Raw genomic sequence first — 12,430 nt, forward strand, 5'->3', positions numbered from 1 at the left:
GGCAAAGGCAGGCAGGAGTACCAACATGGCTTTTTGTTGTATCCCTGGTTTACGGTCACTTAAGGCTCACTCTTTGGATTGGTGGTTCTCAACCTTTCTAATGCTATGACCCTTTAATATAGTTCCTCATATTATGGTGACCCTCTGACCATAAAATTATTTGCATTGCTATTTCATAACTGTAATTTTGCTATTATTATGAATAGTAATGTAAATATATGTGTTTTCTGATGGTCTTAGGTGATCCCTGCAAAAGGATTGTTCAACAACCACCAAGGGGTCACAATCCACAGGCTGAGAATCACTGCTTTAGATTATGCTGTCAAAACCATGCCTTTGCTGTGCAGGTCTCTTGAGCTGCTGAGGAATACACACAGTTGTGTTACCCCAACCATAAAGACTGAGGAATACATATAGTTGTGTTACCCCAACCACAAAGACTGAGGAATACATACAGTTGTGTTACCCCAACCACAAAGACTGAGGAATACATACAGTTGTGTTACCCCAACCACAAAGACTGAGGAATACACACAGTTGTGTTACCCCAACCATAAAGACTGAGGAATACATACAGTTGTGTTACCCCAACCACAAAGACTGAGGAATACACGCAGTTGTGTTACCCCAACCACAAAGACTGAGGAATACACACAGCTGTGTTACCCCAACCACAAAGACTGAGGAATACACGCAGTTGTGTTACCCCAACCACAAAGACTGAGGAATACACGCAGTTGTGTTACCCCAACCACAAAGACTGAGGAATACACACAGCTGTGTTACCCCAACCACAAAGACTGAGGAATACACACAGCTGTGTTACCCCAACCACAAAGACTGAGGAATACACACAGCTGTGTTACCCCAACCACAAAGACTGAAGGAGGACTGGAGAGAAAGCACTATTCTTTCAGAGGACCATGGCTCCATAACCCAGCACCCACATGGCAGTTCACAACCCTCTGTAACCCTGCAAGCATATGGCACACAGACATACATTCAGGCAAAACATCCATACTCATAAAATAAAGACTGAAGGGTGCTCCATCCTCAGCTAGCCCTTCTAAGCTTTCCATGCCTAGACCTTAAACTCGGCTGATGTTGATGATAGACACTGGTGTTTCTGCTATTACTGATACTTTGCCATTTCCAGAATGCCTTGTTCATGAGGCACACACTAAGGGACCTTTTTAGTATGGCTTCTGCCACCTGAGATTCACCATGTTCCTGAGAACGTCACAACACACGTCTTTTTACTGCTGTCATACTTTCACTGTGAACTGTCAGCTTCACTGACAGGCAGAGAAAGACTCATGTTTTCCTAGTGCTGGCACAGAGATGTAAAGTTCAGAAATAAATTCAAACATCTAAGGTTAACTGATTTTTTATTCTCAACAAGGGAGCAGAGATTATTTAATAGGGAAAAGAATGTTCTTTTCAACGAATAGTATAGGGACAACTGAATGTCCATATGCCAAAGAACCCCAACAAAATGAATTTAAACGGAGCAAAGATTTGAATTTAACAGACAAAACCATGAAACTTTTAGAAGAAAGTTTTGGGGAAATTGCTGCAGGCAAAGATTTCTAAAGACAGAATTAAAAAGCATAAGCAACAATGTTAGCATGGTGGCCTACACCTTTGGTCCCATGGGAGGCAACATACAGGCAAGTTAGAGGCCAGCTTGTTTCATATAGTGAGTTCCAGGATAGCCTGGGCTATGTAGAGGGACCCTATTTTTAAAAAGTAAAATAAATAAATAATTAAATAGCAAATAAAAAAATGCTAAAGTTAGCTTCATCAACATTAATACCTTGTGTGACTCAAAAGGGTAAGATTAAGAAAATAAAAGACAATCTATAAAATATGAAACATTATTTGTAAGTCTTATCTGATAAGGATCTAGCAACTAAAGAATATAAAGACTCTTTATAACCCAATAATAAGAGCAGCTAGACAGGTTCAGTTGAGGAGCAACCTGGTATTGGCGTAAGAATAGGCAGGAGGACCAATAGAACCAAATAGAAGACCTGGATATCAATCCACACATCTTCAAACACCTGATCTTTAATAAAGAAGCAAAAAATATCAAATGGAAAAAAGGAAGCATATTCAACAAGTGGTACTGGCATAACTGGATATCAACATGTAGAAAAATGAAAATAGACCCATATCTATCACCATGGACAAAACTCAAGTCCAAATGGATCAAAGACCTCAACATAAAACCAACCACATGGAACCTCATAGACAAGAAAGTGGGAAGTACACTTGAACGCATTGGCACAGGAAACCACTTCCTAAATAGAACCCCAGCAACACACAGACTGAGAGAAACAATTAATAAAGGGGACCTCCTGAAACTGAGAAGCTTCTGTAAAGTAAAGGATATGGTCAACAAGACAAAATGGCAGCCTACAGAATGGGAAAAGATCTTCACTGACCCCACATCAGACAGAAGTCTGATCTCCAAATATACAAAGAACTCAAGAAATTGGACACCAAAAGAACATATAATCTAATAAAAAATGGAGTGCGGGCCTAAACAGAGAACTCTCAACAGAGGAATCTAAAATGGCCGAAAGACACTTAAGGAAATGCCCAACATCCTTAGTCATCAGAGAAATGCAAATCAAAACAATTCTAAGATTCCATCTTACACCTGTAAGAATGGCCAAGATCAAAAGCACTGATGACAACTTATGTTGGAGAGGTTGTGGGGAAAAGGGAACACTTCTGCATTGCTGGTGGGAATGTAAGCTGGTACAGCCCCTTTGGATGTCAGTGTGGTGATTTCTCAGAAAATTAGGAAACAACCTTCCTCAAGTCCCAGTAATACCACTTGTGGGTATATATCCAAAGAATGCTCAATCGTGCCACAAGGACATGTGCTCAACTATGTTCATAGTAGCTTTGTTTGTCATAGCCAGAACCTGAAAACAAACTAAATGCCCCTTGATCAAAGAATGGATAAGGAAAATGTGGTACATTTACACAATGGAGTACTACACAGCAGAAAAAAATAACGACAGCTTGAATTTTGCAGGAAAATGGATAAAGCTAGAAAACATTATTTTGAGTGAGGTAACCCAGACACAGAAAGACAAGTATCAAATGTACTCACTCATAAGTGGTTTTTAAACATAAAGCAAAGAAAGCCAGCCTACAAACCACAATCCCAGAGAACTTAGACAACAATGCGGACACTAAGAGAGTCTTACATAGATCTAATCTACATGGGAAGTATAAAGTAGGAAAAGACAAGATCTCCTGAGTAAACTGGGAGCATGGGGACACTGGAGGAGGGTTGAAGGGGGGAGGGGAGAGGTAGGGAGGGGAGCAGAGAAAAATGTAGAGCTCAATAAATATCAATACACACACACACAGAGAGAGAGAGAGACAGAGAGACAGAGAGACAGAGAGACAGAGACACAACAGGGCCAGAGATCGGGACAATGGAGTAGAGTTTAAATGAGAATAAAATTTCAGTTTTACAAGATGAAATGTTCTGTAAGTGGATAATGATGACAGCTGTTCAAGAATGTGAATGTGTTTAGTACCACTAAACTATGCACTTATAAATGACTAAACAGGAAGGTAAGGTGGCTAAGTGATTTAAGTGCTTGCTATGCATGCATGAGGATCTGGGTTCAGATCCTCAGCATCCATATAAGACACCAGGTGTGGGAGCACACTTCTGTAATCCCAGCACTGAAAAGCAGAAACTGGAGGGTCCTGGTGGGGTCACTGGTCAGCCAGTACAGCAAAGTGATAAGCTCCAGGTTCAGTGAGAAGCACTGTGCCTAAACAAACACGCACACATACATACACACACACACATATAAACAAACATACACACATACATACAAACAAACAAAGACGGAGAATGATATAAGAAATCCAGTGTTGGGCTGGAGAGATGGCTCAGGGGTTAAGAGCACTGGCAGCTCTTCCAGAGGACCTGAGTTCAATTCCCAGCAACCACTTGGTGGCTCACAGCCATCTGTAATAAGATCTGGTGTTCTCTTCTGACCTGCAGGCATACATGGAGGCAGAATGTTGTATACATAATAAATAAATCTAAAAAATAAATAAACCTTTAAAAAAAAGGAAAGAAAGAAATCCAGTGTTGACTTCTAGTGTACACAAATGCATATGCTTATGCCACACACACACACACACAATGGTGTGTGGTGTGCACATGTGTGTAGGAACCCATGCTTATAATCTCATTATTAAGGGGTTAGAGGTAAGGGTTCAAATTTGAGGACAGCCTAAGTTACACAGCAAGGCTTATCTAAAAAAATTTTTTTTTCATGCATACTTTACCACATTACTAAGAAAACAACTGGTACTGACGAGTTGGCTCAGCAGTTAAGAGCACGTGTTGCTCTTGCAGAAGACACAGGTCCAATTCCCAGCACCTGCATGTTAGGTTACAACGCTCTGTAGCTCCAGTCCCAGGAGTCCTAATACACCCTCTTCTGATCTCCAAGGGTACCAGGAACACATGGAGTGCACATATATGCATGTATGCAGGCAAAACACTTGTATGTTTTATAAATTTTTTTGTTTCTTTGTTTTGTTTTTCGAGACAGTGTTTCCCAGTAGTTAGGGAGCCTGTACTGGAACTTGCTCTGTAGACCAGGCTGGCCTTGAACTCACAGAGATCCGCCTGCCTCTGCCTCCCAAGTGCTGGGATTAAAGGCAGGTGCCACCACCACCTGGCTAGTTCTTTTATCATTTATGAATCTGCAATTCTCAATTCTTCCTCCAGTCTTGAGTTCTCTTCATTCCTCCACTAGGGTCTCAGCCCAGGATAATCTCCCGGCTTTCGACACCTCAGTGCTGAGATTACAGGTTTGTGCCACCATGCCTGGCTTTTCCCGGCGACTTTTAAAGCAAGTTGAGTACAAAATATAGGATTCTTTTATACTAATTCACATTTCATTTCCTCATTAACTTCTTGTATTAAGGTGACCTATTTGTTACAATTGACACAATATTGATACATCATTAAAAGTTCATAGTTGACATTATAGTTTATTCTTTGTGTTGTGCAATGAGAAATGTGTGAGGACATATGTCCATCTTTATGGCATTAGACAAAATATTTCAACTATCCTAAAAGTCTTCTGTGCTCCACTTCTCAAGTGCAGTTATTAAAGGTGTGCCTCACTATGTCAGGCTATTTGGCTTTACTCTTTACTTTTTAGTAAGCACAAATCACACTGGTCAAAATTTAAATATAAAGTCAACTTTACATTCTACAGATAAACCTCAATCAGTTGTGATATATTATTCTTTATATACAGAGACAGTATTTCATATTTCAAAAAAAAATTGGAAAATGAGCATTCTATTGACTGAACAATTCCAATTCCAAAATGAGAAGCCCGAAACTCTTTAAGCATCATGTTGGCACTCATTAAAAGTTTTGTGTTTTGGATTAAGGATGTTAGTCCTACATGTTAAACTTAATTGCTAAAACATATTTTTTAAGATTATCTTAAATATCACCATAGAACCTTCATCCAGCAACTGATGGAAACAGAGGCAGAGACTCACATCAAAGCACTGGACTGAGCTCCCAAAGTTCAGTTGAAAAGTGGAAGGAATGAGAATATGAGCAAAGAGGTCAAGAAAATGATGTATTCACCCACTGAAACAGTTTACCTGAGCTAATGGGAGCTCACCAACTCCAGACAGACTGGGAAGGAACAAGCACAGGACCAAACTAGTCCCTCAGAGTGTGGGTGACAGTTACATGGCTGGGCAGACTGAGGGGCACTGGCAGAGGCACCAGGATTTATCCCTACTGCATGTACTGGCTTTTTGGGAACCTGTTCTCTTTGGATGATACCTTGCTCAGCCTAGATATAGTAGGGAGGGCCTTGAACCTTCCAAAAAGCAATGTGCCTTACCCTTTCTGAAGATTGGATGGGGGTGGGATGGGAGAGTGTGTGGAGAAAATAGGAGGAGGGAAGGGAGTAGAAAATTGGATTCGTATTTTTTTTAATCTAATACATTTTTTTAAAAAAAGATTTTTTTTAAAAAAATGTTATGCTCATGAAAAATATTAGTTTGTTATTTTCTTGTAATGTCTTTGACAAGTTAGGATACCAATGTTATGATGTTGGGAATGAGCTGTAGAAATACTTCAATTTTCTGTATAAGTTCATGTAGATTTTTAAAATCATTTTTCTTAAATGCTTAGTGGATTTTCAGTAGAGCCATGTAAGTCTGAAATCTTTAAGAGATTTTAATTTAGAAGTTGAATGGTTTTTAATAGGTATAGAATTATTTGTCTATTTCTTTTTTCTTTCTTTCTTTCTTTTTTTTTTTTTGGTTTTTCGAGACAGGGTTTCTCTGTGGCTTTGGAGCCTGTCCTGGAACTCACTCTGTAGACCAGGCTGGCCTCGAATTCACAGAGATCTGCCTGCCTCTGCCTCCCGAGTGCTGGGATTAAAGGCATGCACCACCACCACTTCATTTTTTCTAGTTTTTAAAGATGAACACTAAAGTCACTAATATGTGATCTATTTCCTACTAATGACTTAATAGTATCCCACAATTTTGAAATTCTTTATTTTCATTTTCAACTAGTTCAAAAATACTACTTTTGATTGATTCTTTGACACATAAAAGTAAGCTATCCACTTTCCAAATATTTAGAACATTTTTCACATAGTTAATTTCTAGATAACTTAATTCACTGTGGTCAGAGAACATGCTTGTTTCATTGCCCAGGTATTCGAGGTTAGTAAATGTTCTTTACACACTGAGGTTTAAAGAGGGCAATGGATCCCCTAGACCTGGAGTTACAAATGGTTGTGAACCACCATGTAGGTGGTGAGAATTGAACCTTGGCACTCGGCAAGCGTAAGTAATCTATACCACCAAGCCACTCTCAAACCCCCTGAAACATCCTTTTGATGACTTCATTCCTTCATCAGTATAAAATAATTCTCTTACTCTTTGACAATAACCTTTACTACGAAATCTGCTACAAGAGAAAGTGTTGGTGGAGTAAGAGTTTTAGATTTGTATGCGTTCATACATGAGGTGAGTCAGGAGAGAAGCCCATAAGATGTTAACATGCTGTCAGTATGGCATCTACCACAAAGCCATATAGGTATATTTATGAAATAATTAGTCTGAGAAGACTCTGGTTTCTAAAGTATTTACATGATTTCCACTTGTCCTAGGTCATACCAGCAAGAGTTTACAGTCTTGAATTCCATTATCCATTCTTGCAAATTATTTATGAGGTTTCTTACAATGGCTGTTTTAGGTCTCCTGAACACTGTTTAAGCCTTGGGTTTCCATTTTTTTTCTCACTTTCAGATTTCGTTTACTTCTATTTAGTAAAATCTGAATCCACCAAGATTCCTTCAACTTCATTTCAATAAATGCATAAAGTTATCTGCAACTGCAAGCCCTATTTCCTCCTCTCTCCCTCTTGTGGTCTTGTTTCTTGAGACAGGGTTTCTCTGTAGCTTTTGGAGCCTGTCCTGGAATTAGCTCTTGTAGACCAGGAGGGGCCTCGAACTCACAGAGAGAGATCCACCTGCCTCTGCTTCCCGAGTGCTGGGAAAGGTGTGCACCACCGTCCGGCTTAAGTCTTTTCTATGCCAAAACTAAATATCCCATATCAGGATGTGACTTGGTTGTTTTACTATTCTAAGGGACAGTACCCTTCTCGGCTGTACTAGGAAGGCTTAACTCCCATTGGCTTGGGCTGTTCATGTCTCCCATCTAAGAACAATGTCAACACCACACTGCCCTTTCAGCTCCTACTGTTCACCACAAACCTCCTCAGTAACCTTCAGATACCATCTCTACTCCATCAGCTCTCTATTCCTCCACGTGTGAGCTTCCTCACCTTCCACCTACCTCACTGTGGCTAACGATCATCTTTCTTTTCAGCTTGACTTTTAAGAGAGCACGTAGTTTAATAGCTACAGTCCTGGGAAGGCTAAGATGTTGATTTGAGCCTGAGGGCCAACATTTTAGTTCCAAAACACATCATCTACACAGGGGCTGCAACTTCACGTGGCTTCAGAAACCAGAGGTAAGGGTAATCTCATGAGTCTCACCTGAAGTGAACAGCTCTAGATGGTTGACATCACACAGGATTCTGGGTCCAGTACCGCCAGGTGAGTTTTCTACGCACGTTGTGAAGCCCTTTTTTCTTTTAAACTTATCGTTTTTCAGTCTTAAGGCTAGCAATTAGTTCGTCCTCCCCCAAACCTGTGTGGGCCAAAACATAAGAATGTTTGTCTGTGGCTGGCTGCTTGTCTGATAGACATGTCCTCTCCTCAACCGGGCATTAAGGGACCCTAGGATAAGCTCCAGGCCTCCCTTCTACCTTGAGGCGTCAGGCTCTGGGACGGTCCGCAGCACGCGCCCAACGTCCCGTGACGCCCCAGCCACCGAGGCTGGACCCGGCAAAAGCGGTCGTAACTCCGGCCAGCGGAAGCAACGGGGCGAGGTTAGGGCCAGAAGGCGACCGCCCCTCTCCGCTCCTCTCCGGAGTCTGACACCCGTGGGACTGCAGCTTCTGCGCCTGCGCGTCCTGCTAGCTCTGCCGGACCACGCGCCCCTCCGCCTGCTGCGTCGGGGCGGGGCCGCGGCGTAGCGACGCAACCTGCTCTCGGTTTACGTCACGGCGCGGGCGGAAGATGGCCGGGTTGTTCTCCCGCAGCTGCTGACCCGGCAGTGCGGAGCCGGAGCCTGGCTCCCGCTGCCACTGAGTGGCCGCCGCCATGTCACTGCTGCAGTCTGCGCTGGACTTCCTGGCAGGTCCTGGTTCTCTTGGTGGAGCTGCCGGCCGTGACCAGAGTGACTTCGTGGGGCAGACGGTGGAACTGGGCGAGCTACGTCTGCGGGTGCGGCGGGTCCTAGCCGAAGGTGAGGTGTAAGGCGTCTCCAGGCCGCGGAAGGCTGGAGCAGCCAGGGAGGGTCGCTGCTGGGGTGTGGTTCAAGTCAGGGCGCGCGAGGGTCACCACTGTGGGCAGGGGCAGCTAGAAAGATCGTGTCCAGGGTATGAATCAAGTCTGGGCCCGGCAGAATCACTAATACAGTGTAGGTCAGCTCAGGGCCGCGGAGAGTCCTGTGGGCAGAATCAGTGGGAATAGTCACTGTTGGGATGTGGACCAGGTCATCACTGTGGAGAGACTGGGGTGTGAATCAGGTCGGGGTGGGGCCTGGCAGGGAAGGGTGACCACAGGGGCTTCTGTTAGGGCCTTTGGAGATGATTGCTAAGGGTAGCCTGCGTCTGGGTTAAACACTTCCTGGAGGGTAGAGTTCGTACAAGGGTCATGCTAGCAGGTGGTTGTCCGGTAAAGGAGGCCTGGAACTGGAGGGACCACCTCTGTCTGGGGCCAAGGCTGTGACTGGGGCTGAAAAAAAAAAGTTTAAAAAGGTTGAAAGGTGGAGTTAGGAGTTGAGCCCAGTCACTTTGGGGTCATAAGCTAATTATTCTTTGTATTATATCCAGGGTTGCTTTTGCGTCAGGGAGACTGTCTCGAGATTGCAGTGCTCGTGCTGCTGAGTTCTGGGGATCTCTACAGTCCATAGCAATCGCCCCTGCTCAGTGAGGGAGAGGATAGATAGGGCTTTGTAGTCTCATTTTCTCTTACAGCCTTAGTGTTTGCCTCACCTCTTGAAGTCTTATAAGTTACGGGAAGCAAAGCCAGTAGGTGTAACCTTTAAAAACTGTGCTTGGTAGACAATGCCGTAGTCATGTGTCTTGAAGTCAGTCTAGTTTGTAGCTTCCTGAACATCCTCTCTGTTCCTCACACAGGATCTGCAATTGGTATGTGTGGAATCCTGTTCTCTCTTCTGTGATTCCCCCCCCCCTTTTCTTTAAATTAGTGTGTGTGGACGCCTGCCTGTATCTCGGCAACATCTGTATGTATTGCCTGCTGAGGCCAGAAGAAGGCATTGGATCTCCTAGAACTGGATAGACAGTTGTTAAGCTCGGCGTGGGTGCTGGGAATCTAACGTTGTCCTCTCCTCTGCAAGAACAGCAATGCTCTTCACTTCTGAGCCATTTCTGTGCCTCCCCCCGCCCACCATCATTACCTTGGAGTGTGCCAGGTCTCACTAGCTGTGAAATTTACCTGCCAAACATTGTTATGTTCTGCCAAATTGCTTCAGGGAGAAAACTGGCCTGACCCAGTCTGAAGTAGCTCTCAGGTTTGGGGAATCATCCTGTTGAAGTTATCCACGCCGTTTGTGCCTTGTGGGAGCAGGGAACTTGTTTAATGTTCTTTACTGTGGAAGAGCAGACGGGATGCTTTGGCAGTGGCTTTGTCACATATATTCTCCACTGTGGATAGAAACAGATTTGGATGTGATTTGGTGGGAAGATCTCTGGCACTTTTTCCTTCAGAGATGGATTTAATGCCTCCACTAATGGTATGATGGTATGCAATGTTCCCTTTCATCTGTTGGAATGATAAAGATGATACCATTGGTTTGTTATTCTGAAGATACCTGGCAGTTACCTCATTTTTCAAGAAATTCAGCCCTGGACTGATGACATAGACCTATAATCCTAGCATGTTGGGAGTCTGAAACAGGAAAATTTCAACTTCAGGGTCTGCCTGAGCTACAAACAGAGCTCAAGGCTGTCCTGGGCTAGTTAGTTTCAAAAACTGAAAAGGGCTGGGTGGTGGCGCCACACACCTTTAGTCCCACCATTCAGGAGGTCGAGGCAGGTAGGTCTCTGTGGTTTGAGGCCAGCCTGGTCTACAGAGCTTGTTCCAGGACTGGCTCCAAATCTACAGACAAACACTGTCTCAAAAAAAAAAAAAAAAAACAAGCAAACAAACAAAAAAAGTGAAAAGGGCTGGGGATATAGCTCAGTGATAGGGAGAGCTCTTGCTTAACATGTGTGAAGCCCTGGATTCCATCCACAAACTGAGAAGGGAGAGAGGTAGAGAAGAGACAGCTTGGGGTGGGGCAGTAAACAATGTGAATTCTAGGATAGGTAGAAGGGCAGAAGATTGCTGTGGCCTGTACTTACCTGGTCAAGGAGCCATGAGGCCGTCTGTGGTGGGAGGTGGTCCTGATTGGCAGGAGAGGGAGGTTTGTGTAAAGCAGGAAGCTTACCCAGACCACACAGAACCCAAGATGAAAAACCAGGAAGTGTGGGCAGCCACTGTCTGTGCCTAGCAGCTCATTCTGCTCTCTGGCCCAGACAGGAATAAAAATAATCAGGGCAATTGTAAGCCATAGATTTCTTCCTTTTAAACTTAATATGCTATTTTCAGTTTTTTTCTTGATTGAGACAGTAAGAAATCTGTAGTATTTTACATAGATTATTTAAATGAGTTTTCTGAACAGCAGCCTTAGACCATGGGCCATTGGGATTCAAGCTAAAAGAATATAATAATGAAAGGGCTTTGTTTGTTTGTTTATTGTTTTGGTTTTTTGAGACAAGGTTTCTCTGTGTAACAGCCCTAGCTGTCTTGAACTAGCTCTTGTAGACCAGGCTGGTCTCGAACTCAGAGATCCGCCTACATCTGCCTCCCGAGTTCTGGGGTTAAAGGCGTGCGCCACCACTACCTGGCATAATGAAGGTTCTTAACGTCACAATTCTTCGAGTTCTGAAAGGGATGTTCCCAGACAGGTTGAGAAAAATTTCTATAGTCAAATATATTGCTATGTCTCTAAGTAAATGAATAAATATTCTCATTGTAGGCAAATTACACCTATCAGTTTATGTCAGATTTTGTCACAGAGGAGTTTATGATACACCACGCTTTGTTGTCATAGTTTTTTTTTTTTATCAATTTGATACTTGAGTTTGAAATAGGTTGTTAGGCAAAACCATAAAGCTGGATAGCTTTCTATTCATTTTGGAACTTGTTCTAAGTCTTCACTGATTTTTTTTCTTTTTAATTTATGTGTATGACTGTGCCTGTGTTTATGCACTGTATGTGTCCATGGTACCTATGGAGGTCATAAGAGGGCAGCCAATCCCCAGGAACTAGAATTAAGAAAGATTGACCAACTATGTGGCTGCCTGGAACGGAATCTGGGTCCTCTGCAAGGGTGCTTTTAACTGCTGGACAATCTCTCCCGCCTCTGATTTTTTTGTATCTTGTTTTTGTACCTTGTAGCCTTCCTAAATTAGTTATAGTTCAGTTGTTTTTCTTTTCTCTTTCTTTTTTGGGCTGGGAGGGTTGGCATGTCATGGCTAGCATGTAGTCAGAGCAATCGCTTCTTTGCTTCCACAATGCAGTTTCTTGGAAATTGTGCTTGGGTTGTCAGCTAGGTGGGAAGTTCCCTTCATCTACTAAGCCATCTTGCCAGTCTGCCTTTTTTCTACTATTTTCTTCATTTCACTTCTTTCCTCCCCTCTTTTTCTCTCTATTATTTTCTTTTTGAGATTTTACCAAATTTGCTACATGAA

At 43.0% G+C, this 12,430-nt stretch overlaps 2 protein-coding genes across 10 annotated transcripts in view; one reads left to right on the forward strand and one right to left on the reverse strand.

Moving 5' to 3' along the window:
* Tmem175 (transmembrane protein 175) overlaps nucleotides 1-8,642 on the reverse strand; it is a 20,712-nt gene extending 12,070 nt beyond the window's left edge. Inside the window, exons 1-2 of one of the 4 annotated variants that reach the window (XM_075943516.1) lie at nucleotides 8,375-8,642; nucleotides 8,103-8,256 (exon numbers count right to left, since the gene is read on the reverse strand). The gene's annotated coding sequence lies outside the window, so the exon portion shown is untranslated. The remainder of the gene's footprint in view (nucleotides 1-8,102; nucleotides 8,257-8,374) is intronic. The other 3 variants (XM_075943519.1, XM_075943517.1, XM_075943518.1) reach the window with 3 other exon arrangements.
* A 19-nt stretch (nucleotides 8,643-8,661) lies between these two features.
* Gak (cyclin G associated kinase) overlaps nucleotides 8,662-12,430 on the forward strand; it is a 52,031-nt gene continuing 48,262 nt past the window's right edge. For 4 of the 6 annotated variants that reach the window (XM_075943506.1, XM_075943507.1, XM_075943508.1 and 1 more), the window contains exon 1: nucleotides 8,662-8,916. In XM_075943506.1, the coding sequence (XP_075799621.1) occupies nucleotides 8,772-8,916 (145 nt within the window). In that variant the 5' untranslated portion in view covers nucleotides 8,662-8,771. The remainder of the gene's footprint in view (nucleotides 8,917-12,430) is intronic. The other 2 variants (XM_075943511.1, XM_075943513.1) reach the window with 1 other exon arrangement.

Source organism: Microtus pennsylvanicus, chromosome 12 (assembly GCF_037038515.1).
Source record: "Microtus pennsylvanicus isolate mMicPen1 chromosome 12, mMicPen1.hap1, whole genome shotgun sequence".
NCBI classification, from domain to species: Eukaryota; Metazoa; Chordata; class Mammalia; order Rodentia; family Cricetidae; genus Microtus; species Microtus pennsylvanicus.